This window comes from Cebidichthys violaceus, unplaced genomic scaffold (genome assembly GCF_023349555.1).
Source record: "Cebidichthys violaceus isolate CVI_PGR_0920_01 unplaced genomic scaffold, fCebVio1.0.p SCAF_15, whole genome shotgun sequence".
In the NCBI taxonomy this organism is placed as follows: domain Eukaryota; kingdom Metazoa; phylum Chordata; class Actinopteri; order Perciformes; family Stichaeidae; genus Cebidichthys; species Cebidichthys violaceus.
This window is the reverse complement of record NW_027176318.1, coordinates 4,714,464-4,736,963: the sequence shown is the minus strand read 5'-3', so window position 1 is coordinate 4,736,963 and position 22,500 is coordinate 4,714,464. Positions and strand designations below refer to the sequence as shown.

General features: G+C 43.8%; 2 protein-coding genes across 8 annotated transcripts in view; both read left to right on the top strand.

Moving 5' to 3' along the window:
* The window catches only part of LOC137871603 (cAMP-responsive element modulator-like), a 10,203-nt gene extending 8,267 nt beyond the window's left edge, over positions 1–1,936 (top strand). The window contains exons 5-6 of one of the 2 annotated variants that reach the window (XM_068709472.1): positions 250–391; positions 1,306–1,936. In XM_068709472.1, coding sequence (XP_068565573.1) covers positions 250–391; positions 1,306–1,486 — 323 coding nt within the window. In that variant the 3' untranslated portion in view covers positions 1,487–1,936. Of the gene's footprint in view, positions 1–249; positions 392–918 lie in introns of both variants that reach the window. The other variant, XM_068709473.1, reaches the window with a different exon arrangement.
* A 2,389-nt stretch (positions 1,937–4,325) lies between these two features.
* ccny (cyclin Y) overlaps positions 4,326–22,500 on the top strand; it is a 35,246-nt gene continuing 17,071 nt past the window's right edge. For all 6 annotated transcript variants that reach the window (XM_068709653.1, XM_068709651.1, XM_068709652.1 and 3 more), the window contains exon 1: positions 4,326–5,071. In XM_068709653.1, coding sequence (XP_068565754.1) covers positions 4,918–5,071 — 154 coding nt within the window. In that variant the 5' untranslated portion in view covers positions 4,326–4,917. The remainder of the gene's footprint in view (positions 5,072–22,500) is intronic.

Sequence of the window (22,500 nt, the reverse complement as noted above, 5' to 3'; positions counted from 1 at the left end):
GTGCAACCCGGTTTAATAAATCACCCGTTTACACAGCTTGTGTGGACAAATCCCTTCTGAAGTTTCAAGTATCTACTGGTTGCAATCCGTGGCGAATACATTATGAAAGTACACCCACTTCCTCCCCGGGGCACTTACCCACCTACCTAGTGGCACACCCACCTCATCGACAATCACCACACCGCTGTTCGTAACGGACATACAAACAGCTGGTGCTGTTGACAGACGTGTTGTTTTCTGTCTCCCCAGGCCACTCGGCTGACTCGACTGCCTGCCAGCTGCGTAACACCAGCTCCAGCCTCCCTCAGGAGGTGGCGGGGGCCAGCGCTCGCAGCTCCCTGAAACCACCAGACACCTTGCTAAAGAGGGAGCTCCGCTTGATGAAGAACAGGTAGAGAGGACCATTCACATCAATCAGCCAGTATTAGCGATGTTAGTATCAGTGAATGTGTGGCTCGTGATGATGATGGAGCTACAGCCAGCAGACGATTACTGTACTGGTACCTACTGTACCAGCACCTCTGAAGCTCACTAATGACCGCGTTATAGCGACGCTCTAGGTAACCCCTCAGGCGTACGTTTTGAACACGTTGGGGCGACTTGCCACTACATGCTCATTAGGTACATAGTGTCCTTCAAAATAAACTTCAGTTTTCACTGGAAGTTAGGTTTAGGCAACCTGGGTTTAGCTTTTTCCACCTATCCAGAAGGTGTCACAAACACGGTCGTAATCACCGTCGTGTAGACATTCTGTGCCCACACGAGAACCCTGTTTTGTAGCCTTTGTAATTTGAGCCTTCTCTCTCCCTTGGTGTAAACTGATTCATGGTCGGCTCTCTGTTGGATCTGGGAGAAAAGCCAAGCAGCGTCTATTTTTTTGTTCTTCTTCTTCACGGTAACTGTTGTTGTTGCTTCCAGGGAAGCCGCCCGGGAGTGCCGACGAAAGAAGAAGGAATATGTCAAATGCCTCGAAAATCGCGTGGCCGTGCTCGAAAATCAAAACAAGACTCTGATTGAGGAGCTTAGAGCCTTAAAGGACATCTACCGGCACAAAGCCGAGTGATTCCTTTGACTGTGCGGACTGCTTTTGCGGGATGACTTGAGGACTTTGCTTATACAGACACACATGCACACACTCGCACAAAACACTCCCTGTCCTTGCTGTAAAAATGTGTTTACACAATGATGTCAACGTGTCTGGCTCTGAATTAGCCGGTGCATCACCACCAGTAAAAACAAGAACCTTGTGTCAGGTCAGGGTTATTATCAGTGAGTATTACGAGGAGCTTATGTCCCTTTGAACAGGATGGCTGCCAGAAAATATAGGAGGAAAAAGAAGGAATACATGGACGGATTGGACAGGCACACCGCCTTACTGGAGACAGAGAATAAGATGCTGAAGGACGACTTGTGGCGCAGGATGACAACGAACGTCGGAACGGGCTGCCAATGTCTGAAGCCAAGGCGTTCGCAGTTACCACCATAACTGTCTCTATTAAAATATTGTATCAATTGATTGTCTTTCTGAGGGTCTGTTTTGCTCCTAGAAGCCAAATGCTCAAAGGGTAATCGGGTCATCGGGGGCATCACAGAGCAATATTTTGGGTTTTATGGTATTCTACTTCAGAAACTCTGATGCAAACACACTACCAGCAATCAAGATCTGTTGTGGCATTATATATTTATTTGGGCAGATTTACCCTGTATTTTCTATTTTTAAAAGTATTTATGTTATTTGAATACGTGTATATTTGGTTAACTAATACACACATTTATGGAATTATATTAACTTACTGTATACGTGGCTGAATTTTAGAAGTCAATTGTTTCAGTTCTCTGTTGGTGCTTTATTATTCTCCTCTGCAACACCCTTGATCACCCCTTCTGATAGACATTGTTTTTAATGTATTTGCTTTAATAAAGTTATTACTCAGTCTCTCTGTGTTTTTAACCCCCCCCACACACACACACAGTTAATATATAGATATAGGACTTTTAGCGCCACGTGAGTCTCAACCTTGGGTTTTTTTCTGCTCAGAAACTGATGTGCTGTCCTTTCAGTGATGACTCCATTGCCACGACTGTCAGCGGCAGAGCAAAAGCAATGTCTCTCTTGCTGCCTTTTGTAGACGACATGCATGCTGTGGAACGGCCACCACGTTGTTGCGCAGTGCATGCTGGAAGAAGGGGAAGTATTTGAACACATCTTACATAAATCACACACAGATGAATGTGGATGTGGAAGAAAATGATTGGCCCGCCTCTCAGTGATGGCATTCTCTGACTTAGTGGATACAACCAACGTCTTGAATACTCAAGAATTTGTCACAGTAAAAAGAAAAGCGAGGAACTGATATAATAGTTAGGATTATGGGTAATGGAACACCACAATTAAAGATGTGCAAAATGTTTGCTTGCAGTGATTCCCGCTCTCTCACTCACCCATGTGCAGTTTGTTGGGTGGAAACAAAACAACTGACGCAAGAATCCAATACCACTGAGACTGAACATCTGTGCCTATTGTGAAACCTGATTCCTGTCATCTCTATAACAAAACATGGCTAACTTTAGCCTTCCAAGAGACAAAAAACACATTGCAGAATGCACGGTCAGGGAAAAGGAAATTCCGTCAGAGTGAATTGACTACTGCACCCAACATTTAAATATTACTGCATTAATGAGAGCAGATGGAGTGCTTTGTGTTATAAACAGTGGCAATTTAAACATGTCATTGTCTCTTTGAAGTCACTGTCCATTACATAGTTTGGTTTGGCTGTAATGTGCAAAATGCTTCAGTCTGTGATCTTGGTTTGCAGAATTTGAAGCAGCTTTGAATCGTCTTTTCTTAAACACCTGATGCTGCCTGTAACGTGGGTGTGTTAGTCTCTCATTAAATGCAATGCAGGTGCAGTACCAGCAGGCTGCACTGCAGCACCACGCCTGGTCGTGTCAACGTTCATACGTTCTTCGGTCTCCAGCATAAATCAGTGACATCAACGTGTCCATATTGTCATGCCTGTCATGGATGACACCTCAAAGGGATTAGGCTATTCCTCAGGACCTCACCCTGTTTACGATGACCTCCGCTAATCTCTCTCAGTCCTGCGGAGAGGTTTAGTATGAGCAGCACTCTGTCACAGGCAAAGCAAAGCCCCGGTGGATTCGTCCGTCATGAGGCAACATCATGTAATTAACTGGCACTCACAAATATGAGTCAGAAGGAAATGACAGATGTCCATGTTTGGGTCCATGACATGTCATAACCCAGGGATAAACAGCAATAGCAATCACTCACCTGTTTAATAAAAACAAAACAAAAAACAATTGCTAGGTGGCCTATTCTTAGTGTACCGTTATTATAAACTAAATATTATAGACACATAAAGTATCCTGTGATTATCTTTCCATATTTATTCAAGCATCCTTGCACTCTGCATCATTGCACTTTTATCTCCATTTCATTGTCATTGTTGTTGTGTTCTATGTTCATATATGTACTTTGTAAATATATGTATATGTGTACATAGTAGTTAAAGGGTTATGCTTACCTTTGTTCTACTTTGTTGTCCTTGTTTTTGTGTATTTGTTTATTTCTGTGTATGTACATTGAGAGCAGATTCCTTGTATGTGCCCACATACATGGTCAATAAAGCTGATTCTGATTCTGAATCTGATTATAGGTTCCTGCCTGTAGATCAATATTAGTGGAATAAAATAAATCATTCACGGACTTCCTGAACCCACCTGAGAATATTTTTTTCTAATATAGTCTGCATTATATTTTTATATTTCTTACCTAATTGTAGGTCATTTGTCAAAAGCCTGTCACAATTGTCCATTTATTACATTGTAACCACCCACTTGAACCGGAACCTTTTCTCATGGCCGTAATGCTGTAGCTTTTTAAGGTATGTTTACGTGCTACCGGATATTGCACGTTCGATTTGCATACACGTAGCCGTCGACCCTTCTCCCACAATTTAGTACAAAACAACAAACAGCAGGAATGCAGAGTGAGTAACTGAAGGTGGAAAAAAAAATGAATACTACTACTGTACGATGCTCTTTGAAAATTGTTTTCAATGACAAACAATGCCTCAAGATCATAAAGTACATAAGACACCAAACGAGGTGGTTAGTTTCCCTAGTTGCTTTTTCTTTTTTGTTATTATAGTTTTCTCTCGGGCTTCCGTGGGTTAAACACTACTAGGTTGTAGGCCTACTGGATGCTTTTAAAAGTGCGAAGCCATTTCTTAACCTTAGTGTCGAAAATCCGACTTTACGGGCAGCACCTGAAAGCCACACAACAGCGGATGTAGCAGCAGCAGTCTACAGTACATCGGCAACCATGTAGCGCTGCAAGCTATAATATCTCTCCCCGACGAGCAAAAAAACATGTCCACATATGCATTCGTGTCGCCATAAAGTAATAGTATCTCAAAATGCGTTTGTGGAGATAACTGGACGCTCGGACGGAAATTACAAAGCGAGGGAATCTGAAAAACAGGAGTGTGAAACCGACGGCTGCGAAATAGAGGCGCTATCTGGACGTCTGGAGGGGGACGTCGGGCTACTCCTCTGATTTATTAGTCTACCTCGGCGTTTTACCGGCTTTTTAAATGACTGAACTTCACCGGCTAAGCGCAGCCTACTGTAGACAGGGCGTGCAGAGCTAACGGATACCGGGGTTTGTAGTTTGCACCAGGTCTGTCTGTCCGCGTTACCGCCCCGTTTTTTTTTTCTCTCTCTCTCTCTCTCTCTCTCTCTCTCTCTCTCTCTCTCTCTCTCTCTCTCTCTCTCTCTCTCTCTCTCTCTCTCTCTCTTTCTCTCGTGGTAACGTTATCAGCACGGCCAGGAGAAGGCTTGAAGAAACCAGTTGGGGGGTTTTTGGACCTATAACCAAAACCTGCTTCCACCATGGGGAATACAACCTCTTGCTGCGTGTCCTCGAGCCCCAAACACAGGAGGAACAACCACTCCAGGCTCGAGCCCTACCGGCCGGAGCCGGAGCTGAGCCGGGAGGACACGCGCTGCAACCTCCAGCACATCAGCGACAGAGAAAATCTAGACGGTGAGATACAGATGCAGCTAAACTACCCCCCCCCCCCCCCCTTTTTTTTAACACACACACCTATTACTATTGTGAATATGATTGTTATGGTTATTATCATTTTGTAGTGTTGTCTAAAGATGTGTGCCGTTAGCGGATAAGGAGAGCTTGCAACATCTGTGCAGAGGACCCACCCACCCCATTACACCAATAACTACACCGCTGTAGGCTTCCTTCTCACGGGACTTCCAGCTTGTTGGAAACCAGCCATATGGCAGTGGTTTCCAAACTGGGATGCAAAAGTACAAGGCACTTTAGCTGGATTATTGGATAGTATATTAGATAGTATTTTGGTGTACTACCTATTAGTTTCACAATTATAATCCATCCTTATTATACACTGACTTTAATCGCTTCCAGCTTGCTGCTCCTGCTGCTGCCTGGTTATTTGGTGGTCTGAGCTCTGACCCCGAGCTCAAGTCATCTTCACCATTTGTGTGTGTGTGTGTGTGTGTGTGTGTGTGTGTGTGTGTGTGTGTGTGTGAATGGGTGTGTAAGGTTGGCCCAGTGTGTTGAAGGGCGGGTGTGAATTTGTGCTCCAGTGGGAGGTGATGCGATCACGATGGACAGTGTTCATGGCGGGGTGTCCATTCACTTCCTACAAGGGGGGGGGGGCTGAATAGGAAATGACGCAGCCATCGCATATCAATGCTCACTAACACCAGCACAGACGCACAGTCCACTGTACATGTTGGATCTGACGCCCGTCCTTTATTTCTAATGAGCTCTAACGTGTGTCTTAATTGTGTATCATTGACACACACTAAAAAAACATGGCAAAATGCCACTTTGCATTATGTATACACAGCTACTGAAAGGTAATTTACACCAATAGTTCTTCCATTCTCTGCTGCTTGACTGGGCCCGGGTGGCATCAAAGCAGCCCAGACATCCTCCCCAGTTAGGCTACTTCCTAACTCATTCCCAGGCCGTATGATAACTAGCTAATCCTCCCAGCGTGTTCTGGGTCTACCCAGGGGTGTCCTGGTAGTTGGACGTGCCCAGAATACCTTACGCAGGGAGGCTCCATGGGCATCCTAATCAGATGTCTGAACCACTGAAATTGTCATCTTTCCATCTGAAGAAGCAGCAGCAGTTCTCCTCCGACCTTGTTCACCTTACGATTGAAACTCAAGTTCGGTTGCTTGTATCCGCAAACTCATTCTTTCAATCAGCCAGAGTTGGAACTACACCTCAATTAATCGCTTGGTCTATTCATTTAAAAACAACAACTTCCCAGAGCAGGCTAGAATGTGACATCTTCAAATGTCTTGTGTTGAAAAAAGGACGAAAACAATCAGCCGAAGAAAAAGAATCGATCAATAAACTAAATATCGCAGCTCTAACTTGACATCACTTTTCTTTATTTTTTTTATAGACATTTTATAGACTAAAAAATGAATCGATAACAAAAACCTGAATGAATGAATAATTCTTAGTGGCAACCCTAGATTGGTTCGAAGCTACTTGTGCCAGACCTCATCCAAATGTCATGAGGTCGAGATGACCAACAAATCCAAACACAAAGCTGGGAATTGTGTGTGTGGGGGGGTTGTCCTGTTTAAGCTATTTACACAAGTCTTTAGGTCATGACCCTTTTGACCTCGTCACTGTATCTCTAACGGCATTCCACAGCCAGAAGCCTCCCGTTGCCCATCCTGTGGAGGAATACTGCTTGATTCTAGCAAGTGAACGCACTGGACAAGTCACATACCGTGCAGCTCATATAATCTCGAGGCCTTTGCGAACAGTAAATACAGAAATGTTCAAGGAGACCGCGTGAGGCAGTGAGATATGATATCTGTCCTTTGAAAGAGTGAAGAAATAGTTGCTGAAGTGTTTTTCCAGGTTGATCATTTATCATAAGTTAGATTTTCTTTGGGTGCATGCCTCCATCTGCTTGTGTTGTGTTGTGTGTGTGTGTGTGTGTGTGTGTGTGTGTGTGTGTGTGTGTGTGTGTGTGTGTGTGTGTGTGTTTGTGTGTGACCCCGTCTGCGTTGAGCATGTGATTGCAAAAATCCCAAACCAATAATCAGCCTTGAAAAACTGCTGACAGTGGTGACGACACGCGCTCACACTCTTTTGCACGCGCACAAATGAAAACACACGCAGTGTTCTTTACGAGCGTGAGAGGGTCTTTCAGGTGGCCCCCTGACACAGATTAGGCAGCGCAATCTGATTGGCCCGAGCAGTTGCTCTCTCTCTCTAATGACCCGGTGCCTTCCCACCGTAGCTTACACACCGGTCGGAGATAAAGAGGCTGGAGATTCACGCTTCACCTGGCGGCTAATTTACACCTTCTTGCGCTCCGTCTGTCGCGCTTTATAGGTTGTACTTCACAGCACATGCCGTATGTCTGCTTCTCATGACATAGACGCTGTACCACGCCGATGCAGGTCTCTCAGGGTCAAGCCCATCACTGGTGTTTGACTGTGATGAAGACGCGTCGACTACCACAGATATACAGGCCTAAAGGGTAGTTAAGTTTTATGGTTGCTATCAACACAAAGCTTAAGTCATCGATTCCCGAGGGGAGGAAACCCCCCCCCCCCCCCCCCCCCCTTCCTCTCCAGCAAGCGCTGGTCCACTGGTGGCTTGTGCGGTCACCGAGACGCTCTCCGGTCTAAACGCATTTGATATGAAAAATGCATGGGTAGTTAAATAAAGACGTGTTTTCTAAAGTCTATAAAAGGCTCTTTGGATATTTGGTGTTGGCAGCAGTGCTGTGGGTATAAAGGCGTTATAAGCTTGGCTTCACACAGCATGAAATACGTTTTAAAAAACTTTCATCTGAACCTTTTTTAACAATAAAAAATCCAGCAATAGGGAGTGGCACTTACATTGTTGAATGTAAATAGAAAGAAAGGGGAGTAATCATTTCTCAATTTGAACATAATCACAGTTTCAATATAGCGATTTCCTTTATGTTGCGAAAGTGAAAGTGTGTCAGCCTCTTTCTGAGCCAGATACAGATAACTGGAAGAACAACAGGACAGCATTATGGGAGGCAGGATGATCAGAGATGAAGGTCTACAGATTGTCATCCACATGTGCACGTTAATGCTGCTCAACCTAACTAAGGTTCACCATCACTCTCCCTGCAGAGAGAGGGACATTCTTTGCAATTTCCAGACCCTCCACACACAAACAAGCGGAGCTATTTTTAGACTAATTTGATCCGAGAACGTTGAAATGCTGTATCGCTGCACAGGAGCTCTTGGTAAAGGTAAACAGAGGCCGCTGATGATGTCTCAGAAATAAGAGAGAGAGAGAGAGAGAGAGAGAGAGAGAGAGAGAGAGAGAGAGAGAGAGAGAGAGAGAGAGAGAGAGGACGGCGACATGGAAGATGAAACAGATGGATCGCTCGTCCTGTTTGGGTTTTACTTAACATAGACATCTGTAAATGAGCAATGGCCCCGGGCCTGGCATTCGTCTCTGTCTCATCAGTGTTAAAGTTAGTTATTTCTGGAGCACACACACACACACACACACACACACACACACACACACACACACACATATATTGATGAGTCTTGCTTGCAGGCTAATTGAAATCTGCACATGGATTATTCATGCCTGGTTGATGAGCCTGGGGAGTCTCCTAACTATGACTTCCAGACGAGTTGACCTAGAATAACGGTGGATGATCCCACTCAGTTTGGATTGTTGCTGAAGTTGAAAAATACTCCTTTCTGTGTTTTCAATTGCTGAAATCACAAATAACTTCTTTTTTTTAAAAAACTGCATGTGAGAGCCATAATGTAACCACACATTAAAGTGATTAATACAACAATTGACAAGAACAAATGGGTTCCTTTCAATGTCCATCTTTGTGGAGTTGAACTAATTCCCTTTCATTTCAATTATTTTGGCTCTTTGTTCCTGTTTATTTGACCAGGATTCAGCAGCAATGTAAACTAGGGCAACGATTAATCGATTGATAATTTCCTCAATTTACTGACCAGCTTTAATAGTTGTAGGTGTAATACATGGTGGATACTTTGGCAACATTTTGGCATGTTCCCCTTGTGATGGTTCTAAATGTCAAAGCATTTTACTGACTGAAGAGCCAAAAAGCCTTTTTTTAGTGAACTAAATGAAGAGAGCCGGTTATTTTCAGCTCCTGACCACAGTTTGATGAGCTGTCTGAAAACAGGGCAGCTCATGTCACATTTTGATGTCCGCCTCTCAGAGTGGAAGTCAGATTCTTTGTGGAGCCACACTTTGACACAGTTCTTTCTTTTTCTTTTTTTTTCTGGGACATCTCAATTATAAAAGGGGCAGAAGTAACTGTTTGGGTTTTGAGTGGGGCGTTAAATGGGGTGTGATTCTCACTTATTTTATGCAACTTGATCTTTTCAACACGGTGTCACCAGTGCTGTCGCTATCGCTTTCACTATTGCCCTCTCCGCCCATACTGAAGACAGCAACGTCATGCATACTCTAAGTCCTAAACATGCTGAGACATGGGAAGTATGATTTCATTAATCAATGTTTTTCTGACATTGAAATTTAAAATAATAATAATTGGTCATTTTTAGATAATTTCCAGAATGTCTCTTGCATTAATGCGTCACATATCAGGGTAGCAAAACCAACAACACTCATATTTTGTTTGCGGCCGGGATGTTTTTGTTCTTCAGTTTTCTTTATTAATAATTAAGTTGGTCTCAAAATGTCATTCTGAGTGGCGTTTAAAAAAGTCTAACTTGCCTTAAGCTGTAGGAATCCTGTAAAGGCGTTTTGGAAAATGAATGCCATTATACATTAAAGTGAAACACATACAGCTTCAGGGAAAGTTGGCATATTAAACACATCTGTGGATAGAAAATGAATCTTCAACAATAATGCCAAGCATTTGACAGAGGATTTGCTGCTTTTCTCTGTCTTGTATGTAGTAGTAAATTCAATGTTTTGGACTGTTGGTTGGATTAAATCAAGTGGTCCATTTATGTCACCATGGGCTCCACGAAATTATAGTCAATCAAGATTTTATTGAAATGAGGATTTTCACCATGTTTTCAAAAAGACTAATGACTTAATCAAGAAAACAATGGGCGGATTAATCAACAAGGACGATAATTGTTAGTTGCATCCCTACATGGAACAATCAAGGGGAGCGAGGACTTTTCCTCTCAGTTAGTTTGTGTTCGGAGGATTATGAATGTGTCTGAATAAAAAATATTCAACGATTCAGAGCCTTAGTGAGGCATATGTCAAATGTGTCAAAGTACCTTGTATTCACTCAGTAATGATGTGACTTTTCAGTCATTGTTATGTTTTTTTTATTTTATTTTTTCCAAACACACTGGCTGATGCTTATTAGTGAGAGTCTTAGGACAAACATGTTATAGTACTGACTTATTTTTAAAGCTGCAACTAACAACTTTCATTATCGATTAATGATTTGATGAGTATTTTCACGATCAATGGGTTTGTCATGAAAATGCGTAATTTCAGCAGTGCATCTCTACCCCGGAACACAAATGACCAGCCTCCCGTAACACCCAGCAGGCCTTGCAGGCATTGTAGCTGCATTAAATAGCAAGTAGTAGCTCAGGTGGTGGTGAGACTCTGAATCATGTCTGCTTAAGCTTCTCAAAATCATTCCCTCATAAAAACAATTCATTCTACTTTTTTTGCATTCTTGCTCACGTAAAGCTGGCAACTTTCCTCCGAGAGGAGTAACAAATCGTTTCACTGGGAACCGTTTCCATTTAGAAAACAAATGAACGGATTCAGCGAGTGTTAATGAAAACGCAATTGCCCGTGACAGTCTCATTCTGGTGTCTGGTTTGGTTCTCGACTCCGCCTACGAGTGGGAAGATGCATCGGCTGCTCACGCGTTCCCTCGCAGTGCCGCCGTCTCCTGAGACGTTGACAGAGGAACGGTCTTCTGCCTGTTCTGATGAAAAGAACGGAGACAGCCTCTGGATCACTGGTCAGGAACATTGACCTAAAATAAGAAAGGAGTTCATTCATTTTCAATGCTAGTGCGTTGTAAAACCTATCGCACCTCTTATACACTATCTGTGGTTAGATCACGGGGTTGGGAGTAGTTGATACTGGAGTCAGTTATTCACAGTTAAGTTCAAAAGTGGACTGTCTATATTTGCAGAATAATGTTGCCATTGTGTGGAAACTTTTTTTTTTTTTTTTTTTTTATCACTGTATCGCTTATTTCGAGGAGTAGGACAAAGAAAAATGAAAGCTCCTTTGCAAGATTTCACAAAGGCACTTAGATCAACACGAAGAGGACATTTTGTCCCGTCAAATTGATAAAACATTGACGCTTTGTAGATGGATAGTAGATGATCTGATGCTCATACGTCGTAGCATTTGTAAAGCCAATAAAAGTCATCCCTAGCTGACAGAAAGAACAAATATGACTGGATGTGGAATGTCAACATTCAGAAGGGCTCATGGGCAGAAGAGCCGTCCACGCAGAGACTAAAGGGAGCTTAAAAAAGGGCTTCCCCTCGTGCCCGCCCTGAATATTCGGTTCCCCAGACTGAGACTGCTTTAGAGATCTGTGCAATTGCATTGCTTAACCTCTGTTGTTTTTTTTTTGGTTCTGTGCTTTCAAAATGTTAAGCTCTGCTTTTACAAGACAGCTGTGCAGTGAACCGTGGGAACGCCAAATGGCCTTTCCGATCCAAGTCTCCACCGAAATTGTTTGGAGTGCGTTCCCCAAATCCAACTTGTCAAGAGTGTTTGCCCTCTTGTAAGCTGGAGCAACAGAAATCTGTGAATGCCCACGGTTGAGTGTCTTAAGTAGCTTCCCATCGGTGCTCTTGAATGGTGTAATCAGAAATCAGCTCAATGCGGTCTGTGTGTGTTTGCTTTGGCGGACTGGTGCTTTTCTACTCCACGCACGCTTGGGAACCTGACGGCAGTCAGACGTGGTGTTAGGGGAGCTCAAGAGATCATCCGGGCACAGCTGTCTGCAGGCTACTTGCATTACTGGCAAATGTTCTGCCTGCAAACTGGGAGAGACGGCTGCTGTCTGCCTTTGAGCAGGGAGGACAGACACATCCACGTTCTACAGACGGATGAAGTTTAGCCTTTGTGACCGTGGGTTGGACCTCACTGAGCTCCTCACAATGGGATTCAAAGTAGAGATTTACATCGCGCTCTATTCCGACCAAGTGACAGAGACGGAGTGTTTCTGACCAAAAGCTGACCCGTTTGTGCCTGAACCACACAGTGATTGGCGTTTTTTTTTTTTTTTTTTTTCATCATTACCCCGATGTCAAAGACTCCTCGAGCAAGGCACTGAACCCTGAAAGTGCTCCAGTGGAACGGGAACAGAATAGACTTTGTATTAAGTATTATAAGACCAGTGGTATACTGGTGGGATTACAATGAGGCTGAAGTTTAAACTATTCATTCATCGTATGCCTTATATACGATAGTGGTGTCTAATTTCATAATATATTGCGTGTGTGTGGGGTATTTAACCCTGACTCAAGATAAAGGAACTTCTTTGGTGCTGTTATTCCAGATCCACAGTGCCGTGGTGCACAGAGTCACACATCCATTCTCATGACATTACATCAGCCCTGCTAACTGCTGCTGTTGGACTTGCTTGAATGCGCTGCAGTGTGTGGATGAAGCAGCATGCATAATCTTCCCTAGAAAAATGACCTCCGGCTCTTTGCTTTACTGGTAGATTGCAGTTCATGGGGTAAATTGATTAGCGGTGAAGCCTCCCCCTGCAGGGCAACATCATAGGCCTGCAGCCTTTTTTATTTTGATCTCACATTAAATCCTAATATTTCTTTTTACTGTAGACTTAAAACTGAATTATTTTTTTTTGCTATCACTACACAGGCAAAACAGGCGTACATTCCCGACCATCAGTATTAGCAGTTTTCATCTGTCTGATGGCTGTAATGCATATTTTCATATCTGTGCATTGCTTAAAATTGCACACGTTTTTTCCAAACCAGCTTTGAATTCACATGTGAGCATCATGTGACTGTCCTGTGAGGGAAATGATTGCACAATCACATGATGCTCTCTCCTATAGAAAAAACAACAACTCATGTTTGAATAGATGATATCTGATACAGTGTGGGGAGAAGAGTAATGGTTTGCTGCTGTGTGATTACGGTGCATTCTTTTAAAGTCACCAAACTATAAAGAGGTTGATACAAACAGCATCCTGGGACTATAGATTTTTTTCTGATTTCAAATCTGCTAATCAATCACGGTTTTCTTTTTTTTTTTATCAAGATCATATTGTTGTCATAGTATTCCAGTAAGAATACATCTATTTTCTTAACTGCTTCTTCATTGCAGAACCCTTGATAGGAGCCTATCCCAGCACACTTTATAGGAATGTTGACAATCTGTCAGCTACCGGAATATCTACTGTACATGTGAGTGTGTGTGTGCGTGTGCGTGTGTGTGTGTGTGTGTGTATGTGTGTGTGTGTGTGTGTGTGTGTGTGCGTGCGCATCACTGATAAAATCCCTTGTTATTCTGCTGTGTTTGTGTTGATTTATGCATGGTTGCTCATGCCTGTGTGGGGGCTCGTTTGTGTGTGTGTGTGTGTGTGTGTGTGTGTGTGTGTGTGCGCATGCCAACATTTGCATGCGCGCATGTGTTGTGTGGAAATGTCAACACAGACGAAGTATGACAGAGCTTGGCCCAGATGGCCTTCCTGTCATCTTCGGCTCTTTCCACAGCTTGACACCGGATGAACCTGAGAGAGAGAGAGAGAGAGAGAGAGAGAGAGAGAGAGAGAGAGAGAGAGAGAGAGAGAGAGAGAGAGAGAGAGAGAGAGAGAGAGAGGTTTGGATTAAACAAGGAGCTGTGAGAAGAGCACAGGGTGGTTCCGGTAAACACGTGGCTAACCTTTAGGGCATAAGAAAAGAGATATTTGTTATGTACTAGCTGCTGGGTCTTGGTCTGATTTATTTGCGTTGCAATACAGCAGACTCGGCAATATCTGCAGACCTTTCTCCCGGCTGTAGCATACTGATGCGGATCCCCACTAGTGGTGCATGGATCATGTTCTGCAGGGTCAGATGGTCAATGGCAGGAGAGGAACTTGCAGATTGGGGGGGGGGGGGGGGGGGGGGCTATTGAACATGTCTGTTATATTGAAATTTGCATATCTTTTACCTTCACATTTCCTTTTACCCCAGGAATGGAGCTTGAGTATATGCTAATAATCTCCAGCAACACGTGATTGCCTTTGAGCAGCCATGTAAATGTGTACAGGTCCCTGGTGCATGTGTATCTGGCTACATGTAGGGTCTGGTATCGGTACTCGATACCTTAAAAGCTATTGACTTTTGGTACTGGGTTGACTGAAACAACCCAGTACCAAGTAGTGTCAGACTTTCTCCAGTGTATGCGATACCTGCAATCGATCATTTTTGTGCCCAGATCTAGAATAGAAGACTGCTTGTGTGGTTTTGCTAGCAGCCAATCGCCGCAAGCATTCTTTGATTTTCTTTTTGTTTTCCACTGAAAAGGATGTTCACTAAATGAAGATTTTGATAATTACCGGGATCATCTTGTGAATTGCGATTATTCCAGCCAGGATAACTGTGACATAACATGTTCATATTGCCACATACCTAGACATTCCTCAACATATCGGAGCAATGCTTTTTCTTCTTCTCCTCACCCAGGTCCTTTTCTTTACTCTTTTCTTTGTGCTGCGCCTACACTCTATTTATGCCGTTTTACCAACAGTTATTGTCAACACAGTCCCTGACCCCAGAGCAGTGCAGCAGAGCTCTTTTCAGCTTGCAAAAGCTATGAAAAGGAACGTACTATCGCGCCCTTCTGCAAACAGCTCTCGGTCGTCTGGTTTGTCTCCGTTGTCATTTACTCTCCATTTGAAAGGATGTCTTTCCTGTCTCCGCTAGTTGAAAGACGATGTGTGACCTGTGTGGCATGTAGTGTAAGAAGACAATGCATCGGACCCGGCGCTGGTGCTCTTGTGTGGTACGGCGTCGTTGCATCAGCACGCTCAATAAGACTCGGCAGCAATTAGTACAGTGTAGCGTACGAGCAGGTGGGAGAGGCAGACAGAGAGACAGGGAGAGACAGAGAGAAGAAGAAGACAGCGAGCCCGGCTGCCTGTCTGTCTCTGCCTTTGATGGGCCTGCCTCCGCCATCTGAATCGTTTCAAGCCTGCGTTGCCTAGTTACAGCGAGCAGAGGATGCAGGGATGGGAGGGGCCAGAGAGACTGACGGTGGGTTGATGTCTCTCAGCTGGGTGCAGAGTAAATGAGTCCGTGGACTCCTCAACTCCTCACCCCTTACTCGCTTCTGTGTCTCACTCTCCCTCTCTCTATGTGTCAGTTTTGGAAAAAATTAAAGCCACAGCTGCAACGATAAGTCATTTAATGGATTCGTCAATCGACCTACAATTAATTGCAAACTATTTTAATAATTGGCTAATCGGTTTAGGAAAAATGATGAACATTTGATGTGTCTAGCTTCTCAAACATGAGGTCTTGATACTTAATATCTTTGGATGATCAGACAAAACAGGATATCGGAAGATGTCACGTTGGACTTTTCTTTTATTGGCAAAAAGGATTAATCAACTAAATAATCAGCAGATTATTGGATAATGAAAATAATCTATCGTTGGAGCTCTAATAACAGCTCTCATCAGATGAACAACAGATGCAAGATCAGAGCGCCGTGTGACTTGCACCTTCATGATCGTGCGTCTTTGTGAAAGTGGGGTGATGTTCCCGCTCCAAGAAACGACTTGTTAATTAAACAGCGTTTCCACCACTGTGGCAGTTCTGCTGAAGAACTTTCTGTCTGTGGCTCCGATTCCATTTGTGTCTTCGCCCTTTTTTTTTTTTTTTCTTTTTCTAGCATTCCAAACGAGCCGTCGTCTCCGCTGAAGAAAGCACACAGGACTTGTCTTTGTTTTTCTTCTTGCAAACACCAGACTCTGGATGTTCAGAACAAGCGAATGTAAAGGCTCACGCGACCCGTGAGTGGAGGCTGAATCACTACAGACTCGGAGGAGAAAATAGCAGAATCCACATTTAAGTTGCTTTAAGTCTCACTGTCATCAGCATTTGTACGCAGCCTCAACAGGCAGATGGAAGTATAATAGCTGATGCTGCAATGCCATTACGTTGAACTAGACTGTTAGCCTTAAGTGCCTGCAGAAGAAAATATACGAGCGACTGCTGGCCTCACTTCATGAAACGTCGATAATAATTTGTGAACGCCATCTTTATGTCCTTGCAAAATCATTCGCTGCTTTCTTCTTTATCCCCTTTTAAACATCGCTTTCTAGCTCACGTTTTGGCTTCTTGTACTTCTTGTATGTGCTCCGAGTACGGCCTTTACGGTGCTTTTTTTAAAAAATTCTTTCTTTGGGGAAACCTGTACTCCCTGCTCTGTGCTGTTTCATTTCACCATCACCTAATTACAGTCATCCTTCAAGTGTAGAAGTAATCAAACGACAGTGCTCCACATGGGTATACATAGCCAGGTACGCTGCCAGGGAACGTCGCCGTGACAAATCACTGTGACGGATTGTTTTTGGAATTTTGGGCTGCTGGGCTGCTGTAATGCAGCGCTCGCTACACAAAGCGGTATGGCTGATACTTTGTTGGAGCTCCTCACGAGGTCTTGTGAGTCCAGGAAGTCCTCCCCTGTCAGAGCAGGACACGACTGTGGAGGCAGACAGGAGGTGTGTTTGCTACATGGAACTTTGACCTTTCATGGATGTACAGTGTGTGCTTGTATGGGACAGTGGGAGAGGGTACGGATGTCTTAACTGTTACTTTTCATTTTGATACAATGACAAATAATCTCTGACTTTTCCCATAGCATGAACATTTTTTTTTTTTTTTTTTAGAGAAATATCTAACTTTTGGATTGATTGCCATGGAATTTATGCTTCCCAGTGATTTTCACTTTTGACTCAGTTCTCTTCACATTCTCACAGAAATGTGGAAGCACAGTGAAACGAAAAGCCTCGTTTATATTCACTCGAGTGGCACAGCAACACATCCTACACTTGTTGTCGGGTCGCTGCTGCTTGTAATCTTGCACACATATGCCTCATCTTAAGACATCGGGAAGTGATGGAAACGAGATGTCGTGGCTTCTGCACACACACACACACACACACACATATGATGCGCGCATATGTGATTGAGTTGTGCTGAAGTCATCAGAAAGGCAATGCGTTTTCTGTGTAGTTGAGGTGAAATTCCCCCAACTCATTCCCCCTCCATCCTCTTGTCCCTGTTGGCTTTTCTTTTATAAAAGCCCATCTCTTTTCCTGCGATGCTGCTGCCGCCGCTGGGGGTTTGTTCCATTGTTTTGTGTGCGTGTGTGTGTGTGTGTGTGTGTGTGTGTGTGTGTGTGTGTGTGTGTGTGTGTGTGTGTGTGTGTGTGTGTGAGTGAGAGAGAGGTGAGAGAGAGGTGAGAAAGCTAAAAGGAGGGTGAGTCATTAAGCATTAGTCTTTCATTCTCGTTCACTTCGTCCCTCTAACCCACCTCTCACCCCTGCCTCTCTTTTCAGTTTTAGAAACTTGAATATTGTCGGTTCAGAGTTCAGCAAATGAATCCAGCAAATTCAATTTTGCGTGGCGAGGATTGAGGTGGTACTTTATTTGATTTATCTTTTCATCCAGAAACAATTTCCTGACTATAACCAGTGGAATGTGAGCAGCTTCGATATTGCTATTAAGGTGTTTCACTACATAAAAGTCTTATCGGTGCAGCTTTTACTCTGGCTCTCTCCCGCTTATCGCACACGCTGTTCAAATGAAAACACGGCAGCTGTGTCATTAAGCGGTACAGCGGTGGATGCCATAACACAGATAGCACGCTTTCCCAGAGGCTCCTCATGCTCCTTGCCAAGCGTTTCCTTACCCAAGGTGAGAGCCACTTAAAGGGCCAAACGCACTGACGGCGAGAAATGATGCGCCTCATTTGGCGCTCTCAGGTTCAAAATGCCAACACCACACAACCCGCAGTATTTTAGGATAAGTCCGATATTTAGGCAACAACGTGAAATTGGCGTCACGTGATCCTTTACACGGAAGACGCATCACTCTGTTGGAATTGTTGGGAGTGCAAAAACACTCGCTGTTGTACAGCGGTGTGACATGAGTGAAGCTCCTCTTACTTCATAAACAATCTTTGGCTGAGTACAGAAGTAGTGACAGCTTGATGTGGCTACCAGCGCCTGGCAGTGTTTGTCATTTTAACCAGTGAAAGCGAGAGTAGTGGTATTAGTATTGATTCATAATTTATTCATTTGGTAAACAATCCTCCAATGGGGAAAACAAATCCAAAGCTTTTTACATGGGGTCAAGATCTGCTCTCTGCCCATCACGTGATCTCCCATCACGGCCCATGCATGACTCAGTAACGATGCCCACTGAGCACGCTCAGTTGACCTCCATGTTTCCTCTTCTCTCGGTGTGTTACTGTTCTTCTTTCTCACATTACAAGACATACACACACACACACACACACACTTACACAGAAGCGTTATCAGGGCCAACTCGCAGTATCATGCGGTTTGAGCTGTGATAAGGACTGGATGAAAACGGTGTGCTTTACCGCTCCAAACTTCACTCTAGAAGCTGTTTTCCACCAGAAAAGGGATGAGATTCAAGGTGTGACAGAGACAGAGAGTCGTACAGTAATCAAACGCAGAAGAGCTTAAATTGTTAAAGGTAAAACTGCAGTGGTTTTAATACACGTTGTTATTGTTATGCTGCTTTTCGAAGGACAGCTTGACTTTTTGCTTTGCTTCACAATCCTTAGATCACACTGACACCATAAGAACAATTATTCGATGAAATCTAATTTAAGATCTGAAATCATCACTCATCTGTGGTTGAGCCATATTGCAGCATTTCAAACGGCGACAACACAGTCTGAATTAAAGTGACAAAAAGTCTATCCAGCTTCACGCTCACTGCAACAATGAGGCAGCACGCTGTTTCTTTTTGCTGCTATATCTATATGCGATATATAATCAATCAGCAGCTACATCTTGTGCTCTTTTCTCCAGCACTCCGTTACAAGACGTGCCGTGCGCTGCTTATCTTAGCCGTGTGGGCGGATTCTTTGATAGCATGCCGTTGACAGCCGCGCGGTGCCATCTGGATCCCCTCAGGCTGGCACCTCAGTAAAGCAGCCGAAAAAACAGCGGAGGGCCTTCCTGTCTGTGCTGATGTTGCAACCCAAAGCCACCATCACGACAGGCTCCCGGGGCGGGCGGGCAGGCGGAGGGCCGACCGCTAACCATAATATTACACATATTCCTGTTCACAGTGTAACTAACGGCGGCAGGAAGGGCATCGGTTTCCTCTTGTCCTGGAGGCGGTTGCGGCTGGCGGAGGTCCGTGTTGGAGAGCTTTCTTGGTTTCAAAATGAGGCACAGGTGGCAACTGTGATCTACTGAACCTGGATTGGACTTTTGGAAAAGACCGGTTTCTGTGATGCAAGTGTATAGCTGCTAAATGTAGCGCTATGGAGGAGGAAACACGTATTCAACCAAGTCAACCTTGTATTTGAACGAATTTTCAATATTCATTTTCTCTTGGAGGAATGGCAGAAATGATTTAGTCGAAAGCTCGTAAGCAGTTGACAGTTGAGCAACTAGTCTGGACCAAAGTTGAGCAAAACATTTACAAATGTAATCTTTTATTTGCAAAAATAAGAAAGTTTTTGTTACTGGTAATGTTGTGCAACAATCTGAGCAATATTGCAACAAGTTGTCATACAAACATACATTTTTTTTTTTTTAAACGCACTGATAAATTTGCACCCTCCCAAATAATAACCAAATATATTAATAAAGGTAACCCCTCTATTAGGAATGGGCAGTATGGACAAAGCCTTGATCATGTTACATGTTATTTTTAATTTACGATATAATGATGGAAATAAATGTCTGGGGAAAATCAACCATGACACTGTTCATGGGGGAAATGATTAGATGGTGTTCCTGCTCGTTAAATAATTTGTCTTTAATTAAAGGTATACAAAGACAGCCTGCCAAACGACGCGGTGTTGCATTATTCCACTGACTGGAATGAAGCATGGATCAGAGGAGAGCTACGGGAAGAGGAGCTGCTTTAGTGTCTTCTTTTGTCTTTGTCTTCCACTTTTCTTGAGGTGCGCTTGTGTGTGTTTTCTGCATACACAGTGCAACGCATGTGGCTTAAATCCACACGCCGACCCATTCCCTCCACCCTTTGTTCAGCCTACCTCCCTAACAATGCGTAACCGTCACCCCCCTACTTCATTTCCTCTCCCGCTTCCTGAAACGCAGGAAGTCGGGTGCTTTCGTCCACCCCGAGGTTGGAGAGAAACTGGGGAGGAGTGGAACCACACCAAAGGTCATGTAGAGGGACACGCCCCGTTTCTGTGGCGAGTCGGCTTCCTGTGTTAAAAATGTGACATCACCAGTTAAAAAAAAACCTCTCGAAATTATTTATATGAAAGTATAAACGTTTTTATCTCCCAAAACAAAAAGTCAGCGTTTAAGTTACTTTGTAACACACATGTACGTGTGCGTGCACTGCATACGTCACCAACAGTATGTGTGTATGTGTGTGCGCAGCATCATTAATCCACCTTCAGTTCTCCTTCACTGCTCTTTGCTTCTTCCCACACACCCATCTTTTATTCAGCACCGTCTGTCACTTCCTCCTACATCATGGTGTGTATGTGTGTGTGTGTGTGTGTGTGTGTGTGTGTGTGTGTGTGTGTGTGTGTGTGTGTGTGTGTGTGTGTGTGTGTGTGTGTGTGTGTGCGCGCGCCCTTTGAGGCTCCTCAAGTGGCTCTTGAACACAAAAAGACAGTAGTTCAAAAGAGCTGGGACACAATAGCGCTGGCTGGCATGTGTGACCTGCAGTGTACTGAGAGAGGCTGTCCCTGCTGTCTTCCCTCTCGCCGTCCATCATGTTCCAAAGGTGTCACTCCCGTCACTTCATCTTCAGCTCTCTTGTCCTTTTCGCTCTCATTATCAGCTTGTCGCTCTTCCTCCGTCCATCCTGCTTCTCTCCGCATCTGTTTTCTCTTTCTCTCTCTTAGTCTGTCTGGGTGTTGGTCCCTTCCTCCTAACCTTTCCTGTTTCACTGACATCATCAAAGAAACCTGGAAGCTGCTGATGGGGTCACCACCCCACACAATGTCCTTTTTGTGTGTGTGTGTGTGTGTGTGTGTGTGTGTGTGTGTGTGTGTGTGCGTGCATCATAGTTTTAGTTTAGTTTCCTTGCTTGTGTTAAGACTTCAAGAGTTAATATTACAGTTTTCGGTGATGATTAACCTAGACTGGTTTATGATAATGATCATAACCTTATGTCAACAATCATCTGAGGTTGAGCAGGATATTAAATCTCTTCCCAGGCCTCTATACAAATGAGGCGACTGTGGAGATCTAGTACCAATCAGCTGTTCAAACAACGGGGGCTCTCTGTTTCGCTCATAACAAATTTATTGTCTATAATTTAACAATAAGCGGTTAAAATGAGGCAAAGAACTAGGACAAAAAATGAATATGTATACATATATTCAATGGTTTCCCAGGCAGCAGTGTCGGTAGCTGGAAGCACGTCCTAAAGAAAAGGGAAGACGGTTGTCAATTTTCTTTTGACATTTTATACGCTAAATGATTGATCACCTAATACAAAAATTGTTTTCCAGTAGAATTAATAATTAATGAAAAACAAATTTGTGCTAAAACTCACTTTCACTTTGCTGCACACCAGTTAGCCCGAGGCAGTCACACTCTCTTGTACCATCATGTGACGTGTGTGAACAAAAAGAAGACATTTCAGAAAGTAACCCAGAATCAAATCGATGAGGTACAGGGGAGGATTCAACACTCAGGTACTCTCTAACGTCTGAACAGTCTGAAATATGATTTATTACATGGAAAAACATGAATTAGTCTCTGGAGTTTAGTCACTTTTAATCTGAAAATGTAATCGTGTAACTTCGAGTTTCAAATCCAAAATGTATGTTGAGATTCATAATAAATGCTGATACAGAATGTCAGTCTTAAATGTGGTTCTCCTATTTTGCTTGTACAAACGTTTGCATGGTTAACTCAGATATGTGGACATGAGTCCAGGTACATTTCTTTTCTACTCGCTCTCATGTGTCTGAGAAGACTTGCCGCTCACCTGTACCTGCAGCAGTCGGTGTCAGACTCAGAGAATAAATGTGGTCCAAACCTGCTGTCACAGTTCACCAGCTCATCGAACGCTCATGGATCTTCTTCTTGGGATTTATTGCGCGTTCTATTGCCAGCTGCTGTCTCATCTGGTGGTTGTTCCCAGGTTGTACGCGTTGTTTACAGACACACCGATCTAAAACAAATCTATACCTTTCTGGTGTGTTTGCTTAGCGCATCG